A 15970-nucleotide genomic window follows, 5' to 3' on the forward strand; every position below is an offset into this window, starting at 1 on the left:
ACAGTGAAATGGAAGAAATAAAGCAGAAACATGATGTGAAAAAGGGTCTCAGCGTTAAGTCAAAGGCTGACATCCTTAGCTCTGCCTTTCTCTTCCTAATACCGAGGTCTCACTGGGAAATGCCAGCTTCACTGGCTGAGGTTCACTGCCTTGGCCACCTAGATGGGTTGCCTAACAAGGTAGATGATCCCTGTGGATTTGCCTGCCTGCCTGGGTCTCCTGAGAGAGAAGAGAAGGGAAGCACAGCACAGATCTGAAAAGAAAAGGCAAACTGTGTGGATAAAGAAAGTAGAGGCTCCCTGTGGTCAAAAGTCATGTGACACATTGGCATGAGGAGGTCTGTAGGATGCTGAGGACAAATCAGGCTAGATTCAAAGGCAAAGAAATGTGGTTCACCCTTTATCCAACCCTTAATGAAAGCACTTAGCACTTTATGTTTTATTTATTGGATTTCTCATACTTTGTCATTATCATTATTGGATTCCTGGTGCCCTGCATGGTGCTTGGCACAAATCACAATGAGAAGTTATATTTTCTGAATAATCAGAAAGGGGAAGAGTAGAGAGCAAAATGGAGAAGGAAATGGCAACCCACTCCAGTATTCTTGCCTGGAGAATCCCATGGACAGAGGAGGGCTACAATCCACAGGATTGCAACGAGTCAGACATGATTGACGTGGCTTAGCACAGAGAGCGAAAAATGACCCTTAACATTTGCAACATGGTAAACATTAATATTTTTATTCTTTTTATGATGAAGAGAGTACAAAGGGCTGGGGATGCGGACATCACAGGAGGAGGAAAGACAGTGCCACCTCTGCAAAAGACACCCCTAAACTACACGTAGAAGAGAAGTAGATCCCCCCAGGGCAGACTTTCCCATCCAGAAAACGGAAACCAATTGGCGTGAGTTTGCCAGTAGCTCACACAGCTACAGGGCATATGCCAGTTTTTCCAGGTGCCAGCAAGTCAGACTCCTTTTTCAGCTTTTCTCCAGGTTCCTAACTTGAGTCTCATTCTCTGACCTCTCTCATCCTCCTTGTTTTTGTCTTACTTGAGACTGATTCTCACAGGTTTCTCTGGTTCCTGTGCTCATTTTCATTACTAGGCATGCTAACAATCTTCTTCCAGTTTAGGAAATTCTTCCAATCCTCAGTCTTTCAGGCCCAAACAATTTCACCTCCCCATTTCACCTCCCAGTCTCCTCCCTCCTGGAGCACAGAGCTCTGCCCTTGAACTTCTAGGCAAGTGTGGCTTACATGGAATGGGAGAGTGGAAGCAGGTCGCCCTAAGGCAGAAGATCTGTTCTCTGTGAAGATCCTAGGTTTCCTTCAAACAGACAGCTCCAGAGAGCATTCCTGGCCCCCTTCTTCAATTTCTGCCCCTTCATTCCACCACTGAACCTCCTCACAGGTGCTGCTCAGCACCAGGCAGCTCCCTGGGTTGTAAAAGCAACAGCAAGGCTGAGACAAGTGCTCAAGCAACTAGCTTGTTTTCAGGCTGTGCGTGTGCACACAGAATATGTGGTGTGCAACAGAGCCATTGTCATTCGTACAAAAGGGTTTCTATGGAACGTGTTGAAAGTGAGAAAATATGGATTGTATTATAAGTGTGATACTAGTCAGAAGGCCCAGAAAACTGGCATTACAGCTACCAACCAGCTTGGGCAGAAGAAAAGAGAGCAACAGAAACCACTTAGGAGTCCCTGCTGATGTTAACATCTGCGGAGTCCTCAGGTCTCCCAGACCTCTTCCCTTCACCCAGGTTGGTAGGTTGCAGATCTAAACATTTGCAAATTCACAGTCATAGTCAGTCATCCGGCACATTATGAATTTCCACTGGCGATCCCTGTAGGGAGAGAGTCAGAGAGGTGATGTCAGTGAGAAAAGACACCTTAGGAAGAATAAAGCAATGAGCAACCTTTGGAGAATTTAGGAACTTAAGGGACACCTAATCTCACTTTCCTCTCAGGAAACATCTCTATGAAGTCTCTAGAAAACCTATTGGTAATTGTCCATGAGGGCAGGACTCCTGGACACCTCCTCACCCAGTTCAAGATGATCTTGGAGGGGACTAACTAGGTTGCCAGTGTGTTTAGGTCCTGTTTATCACCAGGGATCAGCTCATCACTGCTCAGTCTCAAAAGCACCTTCTTGGACATACAGGTTACAGCTTGGGATAAAAGCATTTATTTAACATTTTCTTCATTTCATTGTAAAGAATCATCTCTTACATAGGCCATCCATCTGCTCATTCTTTCTTTTTCTGAAAATGTACAATGTGCTGGGCTCTGTGCTGTACCCTCTTCAGAAAACACTACTACAGGGAAATGGATGGAGAGAAAATAACTCTAAAAGCCTTAATATGAAAAGGAAAGTGCCTGTTATTTTTGCATAACAGAAATTGCATATTTGTTTAGATGGTCAGGCATAGGTATGAGAAAACAGAATTGTTTAGTTTTGAAAAATATAGTGTGGATGCATTTCAAGGAACATTCTTTGCTAAGGACTAGCCCAAGTTCTTTGTTCACCTATTTAAGAAAAATATATTGAAAGTCTACTCTGCATAGCACTCTTCTGGTTTGATATTGTTTAACAATGATAGCAGCAATGGTACTCACAACTGTAACTACTATTTGATGAGTCCTCCAATATGTCTAGCATTGAACTAGATGTTTTACATATTTTCTCATTTGATCCTCACAATATGTCATTGTTTAGGTGGAGAAGTGGACTCAGAGCCACATGAACTTTATTAACATAATTAGGTGACAATTTCAAGTTCCAAGTTTGTTGAACTCAAATCTTGCTCTTTATCTGATACCACAATGACTCTGTAACTTGACACCTATAACCCCATTGAGAACACGGCTGTCACATCTTTTGCAAAGTCTTGATGAAGGGCAAAAAAGTCATTCCATATATAGCCACGCAAATGCTTCCCAAGCACAGTGGGGTCATTTAACCTTAGAATGTTCTTCTTCCTCTTCAGTCTGAAAGACCTCTTCCCAGATCAATTTTTCTTAGACACCAACACTGATAAGATCTTCATCAAGCTGCAAATCTGGAAGGTAGGACTAACCTCTCTCAAGTTCTGGGAGGTAACTCTTGCCAACAGCTATGGAACAGGCTGCTCACACAGTAAGGCAGGCTTTGTAATTTGAGTCTGCTGCTCCAGGTTGTTTAGAGTAATGGGCATAGGATCTCCAAGTATAAAAATTTTCAAGAGCCTGGGTAACCAACTATTTATTAGTATTTATTCCTGCAGTTGTTAACAGAGGACATGGCCTGTTTTAGATGGAGGTTAGGAAATCAGTGGCATGCGAGTTTATGAAATAAATTTCATTACTGTAGACAAGTCTGATTTATCTCTATGCCAACAGACATAACTAAATAAGATCTTGAGCCAGGCATTCACACCACTCTTTCAAAGGGCTTTAATTGATGCTAAGCAAAATTTAGACTTGGTTGTAAAAGAACCAAGTTATTTGAATCAGGCTTAGTCACTGATTTCCCTCCTAGATGGTGGTTCTCAAGAAGTGGCAGTTTTGCTCCTCATGGTTTTTTATTGTTGTTGTTGTCACAACTCTGTTGCTATTGCCATCTAGTGTGGAGGGGTCCGGATGCTGCTGAACATCTGGAATGCACAGGAAATGCTTCTGCAACAAAGAGCTATCTGGCTCTAGAGGTCATGTGTGCCCCGGCTGGACAACTCCATTCCAGGAGAAAACCACTATGATCTGCCTGTGGAGGAAAAGCTCCTGCCCAATGACTGCATGGGTATATTAATTGCAAACAAATGCATGATATAATAGCCCAGTTTTCCAAGATTTTAGGTTAAACTACGTAACTGAAAATGTCCATGTCAATAGCCACTGGACACTTTAACTGTCAAAATATATTTATTTTGAGGAAATTTTGGATGGTGTACTCTCTTGACTATATATTCCTTTCTGGCTCCTTAAACAGAAAATGCCAAACTAATTTTCTCATTGACTTGGAAACATCACTAGGAACATTGAGCACCCTGCTACACTCTTGTCTAGTGTTGCCCCTCAGGGCTACTCACCACTGATAAATGTCCACAGTCTTTGAGTTCTTAGGTCTTTCCTTTTCTTCTTCTTAAATTTAGTTTTGTGTGTGTCACATCATTCAGCTGTTTTATTCTAACTGGTGAGAAGTAACATCTTCCCTATTCATTTTTAAAATTATTTTTAATTGAAGGATAATTGCTTTGCATAAGTTTGTTGTTTTCTGTCAAATATCCACATGAATCAGCCATAGGTGTACATATGTCCCCTCCCTCTTGAACCTCCCTCCCATCTCACTCCCCATCCCACCACTCTAGATTGTTGCAGAGTCCCTGTTTGAGTTTCCTGAGTCATATAGCAAATTCCCATTGGCTATCTATTTTACATATGGTGATGTAAGTTTCCATGTTACTCACTCCACACATCTCACCCTCTCCCTCCTTTTCCTGCCCTCTTGTCCATAAGTCTATTCTCTATGTCTGTTTCTCCATTGCTACCCTGCAAATAAATTCATCAGTACCATTTTTCTAGATTCCATATGCATGCATTAGTATACAATATTTATCTTTCTCTCTCTTACTTCACTCTCTATAATAGGCTCTAGGTTCATCCACCTCATTAGAACTGACTCAAATGTGTTCCTTTTTATGGCTGAGCTATTCCTTTGTATGTATATACCACACCTTCTTTATCCGTTCATCTGTAGATGGACATCTAGGTTGCTTCCATGTTCTAGCTGTTGTAAATAGTGCTGCTATGAGCAGTGGAATACATGTGTCTTTTTCAATTTTGGTTTCCTCAGGGTATATGCCTAGGAGTGGGATTGCTGGGTCATATGATGATTTTATTCCTAGCTTTTTAAAGAATCTCCAGACCATCTTCTATAGTGGCTGTATCAATTTACATTCCCACCAACAGTGTAAGAAGGTTCCCTTCTCTCCACATCCTCTCCAGAATTTATTGTTTGTAGGCTTTTTGATGAAGGTCATTCTGACTGTTATGAGATTATATCTCACTGTAGTTTATTTTTTAATTTGCCCCTTCTAGAAAATAATAACTAAGCTAGATAAAAAGGTATGTAAAATGCAAACAATTAATGTGTGATAATTGAGGGGCTTTCCTATGAATAAATGTAAGTGTTTTTGTTCATGGAGCCTGAAACCTGTATTGCATCTTTTCAGATGTCTTTCATGTTAGTATTTTTGTTTAATTTTTGTTTTTTTTCAATTAAAGGTCATATTAAATAAGTTAACTCCAATTAGGTATGATATCATTGCACTTAAAAACATAAATATATACAAAAATGTCACACCCAAATTTGTCATTCTATTATTTAATGAATTAGTGAGTTAGCTTTTGTTCTATTTGCTAAACAGTTATTGGTAACTTTTCAGGAATTCATTTGCTGTGTAAAGTGATGATCGCCTAACTATAAGTAGGTCAAATCAACCTTTTAACATCTGAATTTATTCATATCTCTTTCTTTATCAGCAGAGAGAAGAATTTTTATTTTCCTCTTATTATTTTCTTTTGATGTATTTGTGATAAAACTGGGAACTGATTGTGAGAGAAAGGGGATTGAAAAAAATTAGTACTGTTTTTCTCTTAAGTTCTCCTTTTTTGTTTCTAAATATAGTTGGCAAGTTTTGTGTGTTTCTCCTCCCCAGCCCCCTCTCCTTCTCTTTTCTCTCCCTTCCCACAACTCAAAGTGAGGACCATATAGAGAAGTGGTATTGGAGAGGGTCCATTTTGACAGTGGGCACTCTTTTAATCATTTTCGCCCTCTCTAACATGTTTGGTAGGAAAAAAATGCTTTTTGAAACTGAGTAAAGGGAAGAGCATAAACCATCATGGAATACCATCTTGAGCATTTCCTGCTCTGAGCAATCTGGAACCCATTCTTATCTCCAAGGGTGAGCTGCTGCATGAAGTAGGTTCAATTCTCATTGTTTTCCATTGTCCTGTCAATCTTTTAGTTAACCTAAACCAAGTAGAAAACTAAAATAGGAAAAACCCCAGATCAAAGATCCTGCAGATATGACCCTTGCAGGGAACTGGTCCCTGACCACTCTAACCTTGCCCATGGGGGAGGCTCACCTTTCCACTGCAGAGAAAGTGGTTGTTGCCCCTCGCATATAATAATCATAATTGTAGGAAATCATGTCCATCTCCTCACCATAGTGGCCTGGATATTCTGTTGTCAGCCTATGTGGAAAGAACAAAAGGTTAGAGGGAAAAGGTAAAACACTACTGCTAGGGGCAAACAGGAGACATGCTATAGAAGAGAGATACAGTTTCAACATTATGGGAGACCCAAATCAGAGCTGGATGACCTCTGCTAAACCATTCCAGGCTGCAAAAAGATGGACAGTTTTCTCTCACGTCCCATGTTCCTTCTTGCCACTAAACTAGACACTAAAAAAGATATAGAGAGCTCCTCAGGCCTTGAGGAAACACTGACTAATATCAGCATTAGTTCATTCCAATCAAATCAACCAGAACCATGCTTTCAAAATGTGAGTTGTGACTTACTAGTAGATCATGAAATCAATTTAATTGGTTAGGACCAGCTGAGCTTTAAAAAAGAAGAAGAGATTGAATAGAAAATATCAGAGACTGCATTATACACACTAAAGATAAGTTCTTGTGTACATACTGAAGATCAGTTATTGTGTATATGATAAAAACTTTGTTTCAAATATATATGTGTGCATGTATTTATATGATATTTATATTGTCTGATAATTTGATATGCATTTTTTTACTGTATTTGAAAAATATTAAAATATAAGCTGTATAAAAGTAGTTTTTACCTAGTCTGCCATTGTTTCTTTGGCATCTAAAACAGTTCCTGGTACATAATAAGTATTTGTTGAATAAATAAATAGACTTGAGGAAGTCATTTAATCTCAGTTTCCTGGTCTATAGAAGAATGAAGGTTACCTTATAGCTTTGTCATTTGGGCTAAAACAAATAAGTATGACACGTGGTAGCAGTTGAATTGTTGGGAGAAATTTTGTGTCCTCTTCCTCCTTCACATTTCCTTCTTTCTCCTCCAAGATTAAGTCAAGCCCTGGCCTCTCCCTGGGTAGGCTCATTGTGGTCCACCCTGGAATAAATCTACAATTCCCTGGCTCTTATAATGCTTCACCATTGGGGATCTTCAGGATCAAAATAGTCCTTTTGGTATGATATGGGTTCCCCAAAGTCTTTATCTGCACCCCCAACCTGCTTGGGAAACAAATAATGTCAATAATTTAATCTGATTTGGGGTCACAGGTTATTGTATGTTGATGATAAAAAGATCTCCCTCTATGTAGACTTAATACTGCAAGGATTGTCATGAAATCTTAAAAAGCCTGATTTATAAACTGGAAGGTCTCTTAGAAGATTCTCAAGCTTCGATGCAACAAGTTAGCACAAGATAACCTGAGTTAACCAGAACCTAAAACTTCACTCTCTTTGTTCATGACCATTTGTTTTCCCACATTATGCACTTGTTCTTGTTCTCTGATTCTCTTCTCAAGACATAATTATGCTCTATCAGAACATCAAGCCCTATCTAGAGGGGGTTACATGTGTTTCTGCTTAATATTTATGGAAGGAAACAGGCTAATGCTGAACCCTATTTTGTGCTTCCAAGGAGACTCAGAACAAGGGCTTTCTCTTCCTAATGAAAATATTAAATGACTCATAAATGGCCCTAATATGTTCTCATTTGGATTCTGTTGGTTTGTGATTCCTGGGGATTCAAACAAGTGCTAGATTCAAGTTTACCTAAAGAAGGAGTGATTTGTTGATAATGCAAATTAGGACTAAAAGAGATGGAGTAGGAGGCATTTTTTCTTACATCAGGGAGCACAAAATATTTTCCAGATTTTTTAGAGCACTCTTTAGATACAATATATAAAAGTTAATTGCCAAACATTTTAAGATGTGCTGAGGCAGAAATCTACCTAAGGCAATAGTGTATGGTAGCCACTCAGTCGTGTCTGACTCTTTGTGACCCCATGGACTAGCCCACCAGGCTCCTCTGTCCATGGAATTCTCCAGGCAAGGATACTGGAGTGGGTTGCCATCCCATCTCCAGGGGGTCTTTCTGACCCAGGGATTGAAACTGGGTTTCCTGCTTTATAGGCAGATTCTTTACCATCTGAGCCACCAAGAGAGCCCCAAGGCAGCACTGCATTAAGCTAAATCCAGTTCCCAAAACTATTGGAAATCATTATGCTAGACTGTTATTTTTTTAAGTTTTTACTGATCTGCTTTCAGATTATTTGGATAGTTAAATACATTTGGAATGAGATGGGGAAAAGAGGCTTGCATTTTTAAAAAATGACATTTTAAGCTTCAAAGGGGGACAAAAGTTATCCATTGCTTTTTTCAACTAGCAGTTCCTATGGCTTCATTTTTGGTAGTGACCAGACCAAAAGTCTCCTGTTCAGCTGATAGTTTGTCTGTGAGGTTTCTCTGTGGAGGACTGCTGTTCAGTAAATTTCCAGAATACCCTCAAGAAGGTGTCTTACATGCTTATTTGTGTATTTCCATCTTGCTCCCAGCCAGTTTTTTGTTTTTACTTGATATTGGGGATTTTCCTATTGTTTTGTCTTTGTTATAAAATCATGAGGTCAAGTGTAGATTATTTTACAGAATCTTCGATTAAGAGGATAAGGCAAGAGTTTGGGTATTGGTAAAAATTACTTCTACTTTATGAAAGAAAAAATACAGAGGAAGAAAGAACCCCAATCAATAAACCTTCCAAATACCATTCATAGAGGGAACTGCTGTTTCAATACAGTCCAGGATTCTGAATTTTAGAACAAGATAAATATGCCTCCATTTAGTTTCTGAGGATGTCATGCACACACAAAATATTCCAATAAGCGAAAGCCCTAGTAATAACTCCTCAGAAGGAAAAAATAGAATTTAAACATTCAGAACAAGACACTGGGACAAGGGCATAGGGACTTGTCAGGAAATTAAAGGAAACTACAAGGAAGCACAGATCAGGGTTTCATAAACTATGGTGATGGGCTTCCTGAGGGCAGAAGGGGAGGAGTTCAGTGTGGTTCCAGATTCCTTGTGAATTACCAGGTCACTGCAGGCAGTTTTATGGCAAAGTACACTTCATACTGAGCACTGCCATACATTTCCAGACCAATTAAAACAATCAAGCAGCCCTCCCCTTGCAAGAAGAGAAGGTTCTGTCGGTAACACTGCTGTTGTTCAGTCGCTAAGTTGTGTCTCACTCTTTGTGACCCCATGGACTCCAGCATGGCTGGCTTCCCTGTCCTCCACTCTCCCCTCAAGTTTGCTCACACTCATGTCCATTGAGTCGGTGATGCTATCTAACCATCTCATCCTTGCTGCCTCCTTTTGCCTCCAATCTTTCCCAGCATCAGGGTCTTTTCCAATGACTTAGCTCTTCACATTAGGTGGCCAAAGGACTGGGGCTTCGTCTTCAGCATCAGTCCTTCCAATGACTATTCAGGGTTGGTTTCCTTTCAGATTGATTGGTTGATCTCCTTGCAGTCCAAGGGACTCTCAAGAGTCTTACCCAGGACCACAATTCAAAAGTATCAATTGTTCAGTGCTCAGTTTTCTTTATGGACCAACTCTGACAATCCATCCATGACTACTGGAGAAACCATAGCTTTGATTATATGGACATTTTTATGCAATTTACTGAAAGGGATCTACTACTGAAGCTCTTCTATCAGGATCCTTATATATCCCTTTACAAAGAGCTAATTGCCCCTCTGTGTGTGTGTTTCCCCTATCACTTTTGGATGAGTAGGGCTATTGGAGCATAATTTCTCACTTTAAACTACTTTTAATGCCATCTGTAGGCAAGGGTATGGCATCACTGACTCAACGGACATGAGTTTGAGCAAGCTCTGGGAGTTGGTGACAGACAAGGAAGCCTGGCGTGCGGCAGTCCATGGGGTCGCCAAGAGTTGGACACGACTGAGTGACTGAACTGAACTGTAGGCAAGGGGACAGGACCAGAAGGTTGTTTCAAAACTAAGTGAGAACTTGATAACATAGAACCACTTGTACAATTTCTTGTATTAGATAAGTCTGAAGGAGATGGAAAGAAATTAAATGATGTCTTGGTTATGAATTGAAGAAGGCCCATGCAAATGGAGGGGATTTTTAAAACAGATAGAGGATTTTCTCATCTAAGATTATTAAAGCTCTGAAATTATCAATGGATTCAGCTAGAATCAATAAATGATTGCTGTCTAGTACGTTACCACAAACTGAGCCCTAGCTGACAGATGGCTTTCTCCTTTCCTATGAGAACAGGACATGTCACAGAGCTCGCTCACATATATGTCATCATATTCATTTTATAAAGGAGAGCAGGGATAGAATTTAAAGAGGACAACTTACTTATTGTTGGAGGTTTGCTTGAGAACTTATACAATTTTTAGTAGTTAAAGGAAAGGGTTTTGAATCTTTCTCTACAGAAAGTGACTCATATAGAGTTTATCAAACTTCACCTTTATTATTGGTTTGTTTTGTTTAGTTGCTAAGTCATGTCTGACTCTTTTGCAACCCTATAGACTGTAGCCTACCAGGTTCTGTCCGTGGGATTTCCCAGACAAGAATACTGGAATGAGTTGTCATTTCCTTCTCCAGAGTATATTCCCAACCCAGGGATTGCATCCTCATGTCCTATATTGCAGGCAGATTCTTTACCACTGAGCCATTCAGGAAGCCATTTATTATTGATTACTGAGGCTTGACACAAGGTCAGAACTTGAAGTACCAGCATCTATTTGTTACATGTTTGACCTGTCAGCAAGTAGGACAACTGGATTCTTTGGGGGTCATCCTAGAGGCTCCACTGCTAGGCAGTGTATCTCACTGGTGTGCACAAGAACAAATGGGGCCATGCCCTATGGCCCAGCATCAATTAGTATCACATCCTCAACCTTATCCCACTTTGTGGGATGCCAGAGAAGCACACACTGCAGATGTCCTACCCTAAAAACTGGAAGAAAACCCAGCATCTACAAGTTAACAAACCAGAAGGGGGTACCTGAGGAAGCCATACCTCAGCTTTTTTCAAAACAAGAGTAAACAGTGTTTCCCATCCCATTCTTTAGTGCTCAGCCCATCCTCCTCAAACAACATTTTAGAGAGGCTTCTGGCCAATCAAACCTCTAATTCTGTCTTACTTCTATTTTCTATGCCTCCCAGAATTCCCTGGTGGCTCAGATGGTAAAGAGTCTGCCTCCAATGCAGAAGACCCAGATTCGATCCCAGGGTCAAGAAGATCCCCCGAAGAAGGAAATGGAAACCCATTCCAACATTCTTGCCTGGAGAATTCCATGGACAGAGGAGCTTGGTGGGCTATAGTCCATGGGGTTGCAAAGAGTCAGACGTGACTGAGCAACTAACATGTCACTTTTCTGCTTCCCAATTAACACCTTGTTTAAAATATCCCATTTTAATGTTCTGGGCCTTCCAGGTGGCTCAGTGGTAAAAAATCTGCCGGCGATGCAGGAGACTTGGGTTCAACCCCTTGGTCAGGAGGATGCCCTGGAGAAGGAAATGGCAACCCACTCCAGTATTCTTACCTGGGAAATCCGATAGACAGAGGAGCCTCCCAAACTATAGTTCATGGGTTCGTAAAAGAGTCTAACACAACTTAGCATCTAAACAACAACATTCTAAAGTCCTATTACTTGTCAACACCACATATTTAGCTTTTGATTAAAAAACAGAATACTGTATGGCATCTTGTTTCACAATGGTGATCAGTACAGTGAGCTCCTTGAGGGGTCATGTGTATATGACAAGCATATACACTTTTATAATTTAGTTCAGCTGTGGCTGTGGAGAAATTCAACATTTATAGCCTTGGGATATGTTGAGATTGGCCTCCATTCTACATCCAGTCAAAAAAAAGACACCCCTTTCTGACAGGCAAATCACTGAGAAGTGTCTTAAATAAACAGAATCTGCTTGTGATCAACCCTCTTGCTTAATACATGCTTAGCCACGTAAGCTACAGAAAATTTTAGGTGAGAATAATTTGCCAGTGGCCTGGCATCCCCAATAGGTGTTATATCAGAACCTATTTGAATTATTTTTGCAAAAATGAGAAAAGTAAAACCCAATTGCAGTTATGCATAAAGGAAAGCAAACTCAGACTCAACTGGCTTCTGCAAAGAGCTGGGGAAAGGGTTCAAGTGGGACTAAATGACTCTGGAGCCACCAAAGTGCCCTTCTCTGCAGAGAGGCCCTGAATTCCCGGGATAGGAGAAAGAATGCAATATGATCATGTCTGTCCTCTTGTGGCATTTTGGAGCACTGTATATCAAAGTGTTCAAATATGTATCACAACAGGGGGAACACAGTTCTAGAGATATCTGTGGTTTTAAATTAGAATAGGAAAGTCCCTAAGTATTTTCCAAATTGCTCTCTTGGAAATGAATTTCCAGCTCACCATTCCAAGCCCAGGGCTGGTCATCAAGCATATTTGTTTTGACTCATGTTAGTTTTCACTGGCCACACTGCGTCATGGTTGCCTTGATCCTGCAATTGGTGGGGACAAACTGCAGTGTCTCCCCTCCAGCTAAAATAACCACTTTCTTCTCTGTTCTCACTAGGAGATGCCCACTGTATTGTTACCTAATACTCCACCTGTCCAGGTCTGATTTTCTCATTGAGATTCAGAGGACTCAGTACTGTGCAAAGCATGTGGGATCTGGAGGCAGATAGACCTGTTGGAATTGAGTTCAGAACTTTGAACAAGTCACAACTTCTGCACCCTGATTCTCTCATCTGGGTCATAGATCATGATTTCTGTGCATCAGAAGTAAATGAGCTAACAGGGTAGATTAATAAATAAAATAAATAAAAATTATCATCATCATTAGGAACTGAATCAAAGTCCATGAACTGTACTTATATCCATTTATATTCAGTCTGATTAAGTGAATTAATGAATAGAGGAATGAATGATTATTTCTAGAATACCATAAAGGAGAGTGGACAAGAAAGTATAGAGCCACAAATTTGGTCTGGAATTGCAACGTTTACTTTGTTCTAAGCAGCACGTAGGACCTGGTCTTAGGTTACCCATTACTTACTAGACAAGCAGCCACATCTCTGAAATTTCTACTCTTGAAGGTTGAGCATAGAAAGGAAGGAAGCACTGACATGCAGGCAGCAAATACATTTCTAAACTAGAAATATGGCACAATGATTACGACAGCCATGCCACCCCAACTGATGACAGATACAATTGATTTTGCTGAAGCTCAAAGGGGCCATCGACCCCTAAAATGAGTGATTAGTGCTTCGTGCAGTGCCAGGTGATGGTTGATCTCAGGCCCAGAAGCATCTAAACTCAATGCAAGCTGCTTAAAAATGTAACATCCAATCTTATTTTCTCAAAATGTGGTGTCTCCATCTCTATAATAACAGCTTCCAACCTGCTCAGAGGAAGCATCGTAGAAGATTCCCTTCCCATCAGGCTTCTGGGAGTAGTGCTGTAGCAGGCATCTGGGCAGGGGTTGGGGGGGCAGATGCCACATGGAGATGCCTATGAGGTCATCCTTGTCCCTGTCATGGTTTCACAGGGAATGGGAATGCAAACATTTTCCATCTTGTATTAAAATCTAGACAATGAGAGTAGTAGTTAAAGATAAGCTTTGATGGAGTGCTTTGGGGTAGAAAGAGGAGAATATTCAGATGAGCTGATTTTGTTGTAGCTGTTAGCCAGAACGATCTAGGAATTAATTTAAAAAAAAAAACAAAAAACAACAACTCTGGTTTATGACTTCAGCACAATGGAGAGGGAGACCAGATTGTGGAGAACAGAATGCAGTATCTGAGATTCATATAGAAACTCATAGTAGAAATTCATTATAGAAACTCAAGGCTGAAGGAAAACTAATGCGTTATCTAAGCTGATTCTGAGGAAGGACTTTTTTTTTTTTTGGTCAAAACATATTATGCAGTGAACCTGATGAAAGGCCATGAATCTTGAAAAGAAACATTTAGGAAAGGAAACACATGCTAAATTCAAAACTGTCGGTCCCTGGGACATGGTCTATGCCTGGACAGCCTCAGCGTGCTGATGGGGGACAGCCTGGTGCATGGCAAGCAGCCACTGGAGCTGCGTGGAGACTGGGGAATTATTCAAACAGTCTCTGAAAGGTTGTGGCTTCCTCAGTGACACATGTTTGTGGTTTGCAGATGAATGGACTAAGAATGAATATTCTCACACATAAATAAATACATGTAACAACATTTACATCTATATCCAGTCCCAGTGGGGACTCCTGAGTGATGCCATGTCTGCTTCTATCAGGAATTTGCTTTCTTACCAGACTTCAGTGATGCTATAATATCTTATGAGAAACTGCAGAGACTGAAATGGGAGCGGCGCCTTGGTCGCCACCAAACAAATAAATCCCGCACTTGCGTGGGAGTTGCTTGGATGATTTACTTTTTTTCCTTGCACAGGGTGCTATTCCTGAATCCCTGAAAGCTTGCAAGCTTGGAGAAGATAGATGCTCAATTCTCAGTGTCAGGCTCAGTGCTATAGAACAGCCTTCCAAGTGGGAAGAGAAAAATGTTTCCACCCACATATGCCCAGTTCCCTGGGAGGTGATTCAAGTTAGTAAAAGTGATGTGAGGGAAGGTTTCGAGGAAGAGGGTTATCAGGAGCTTTCACTGTGGGAAGGTGTGGGAAAACAGTTCTCACTCCTAAGGGCTGTTAAAAGGATCGGATAAAATAAGGCACTTGAAGGAAGACTTTTTTCCACTATAAAACCTCCTCATATCAATGTCAGGTTTCCCCACTGTTACTGTTCCAAGGGGCCTGTGCTGTTCAACTATTCATTTGAGAAATGTATTGCCTACTTTGTGCCAGGCAATATGCTGAGATGCCAGAGAAATAAGACCTAATTCATGCCCTAGAGGTTTCATGCAATTTAGAAAAACATAGAACGTCATGACTCAGGAAACTTAAAGATGCCACTAAAATGTCTAGACGTGCCGGCGGGGCAGTGAGTCATGCCCTGCATACCACAGTGCCTCCTGAAATCTCATTGTACTGTTCCAAGTGTCCCTTTGCAAAAGTACTATTTCCTTGACAACCATAGTAGTTCTCAGCTCTAACACCACACAACCAGAAAGAGGTCCAGTCAAGTGAAGCCTTCCTTAGAGCGACCACTTCAAAGCGGACCTGCTGTGTCTTTCTGAGGAGTTCTCTCCTCTCTCCATTCTTCTCCTCTCTCTCTCTCCACAGTCTGATTCTACCAACTCTCAGTGTCGTGTCTGGGTGACGGAGTGGGATGAGGAATGGGGAGAATGGGGTGGTGAGGGAAGATGGGCAGACCATTGCAGACCACAGCCAAGGATAAATTTTGTTACCAGAGATTTTAATGTCTTGGGCAACTTAAGAAAAGTTGCTCATCTCTGTCAGCCTTTGATCTCAAGACTTTGTTCCCACTTACACAGCTCCATGCCCATTAAATTCTTAGCCTCTAAGAAACTGGTGGGTTCCTGCTGCTCTATCCTGAATCTAAGACCCTTTAGGTCTTGGATTCAGGAACTTTCACAGTTATAACCTACACCCTAGCCATGCCTGTTCACCAACCATATGGAGTAAGGCCAGCTTTATGGGCATCTGGTCCCATCACTTCATGGCAAATAGATGGGGAAAAAGTGGAAGCAATAACAGAGTTTACTTTCTTGGGCTCCAAAATCACTTTGGATGGTGACTGTAGCCACGAAATTAAAAAACAAACAAACAAACAAAAAAAAACCCCGCTGTTCCTTGGAAGAAAAGCTATGACAAATCCAGACAGCATATTAAAAAGCAGAGACACCAATTTGCTGACAAAATTCTGTAAAGTCAAAACTAAGGATTTCCCAGCAGTCATGCATGGATATGAGAGTTGGACCATAAAGA

At 40.9% G+C, this 15970-nt stretch overlaps 1 protein-coding gene across 1 annotated transcript in view; it reads right to left on the bottom strand.

Moving 5' to 3' along the window:
• Positions 1 to 724: 724 nt before the first annotated feature.
• Positions 725 to 15970, bottom strand: part of DPT (dermatopontin) — a 34125-nt gene continuing 18879 nt past the window's right edge. Inside the window, exons 3-4 of the mRNA XM_043923351.1 lie at positions 6127 to 6234; positions 725 to 1847 (exon numbers count right to left, since the gene is read on the bottom strand). Of these exons, the coding sequence (XP_043779286.1) occupies positions 1781 to 1847; positions 6127 to 6234 (175 nt within the window). The 3' untranslated portion in view covers positions 725 to 1780. The remainder of the gene's footprint in view (positions 1848 to 6126; positions 6235 to 15970) is intronic.

The sequence above is a fragment of the Cervus elaphus genome, chromosome 14 (genome assembly GCF_910594005.1).
Source record: "Cervus elaphus chromosome 14, mCerEla1.1, whole genome shotgun sequence".
Classification (NCBI taxonomy): domain Eukaryota; kingdom Metazoa; phylum Chordata; class Mammalia; order Artiodactyla; family Cervidae; genus Cervus; species Cervus elaphus.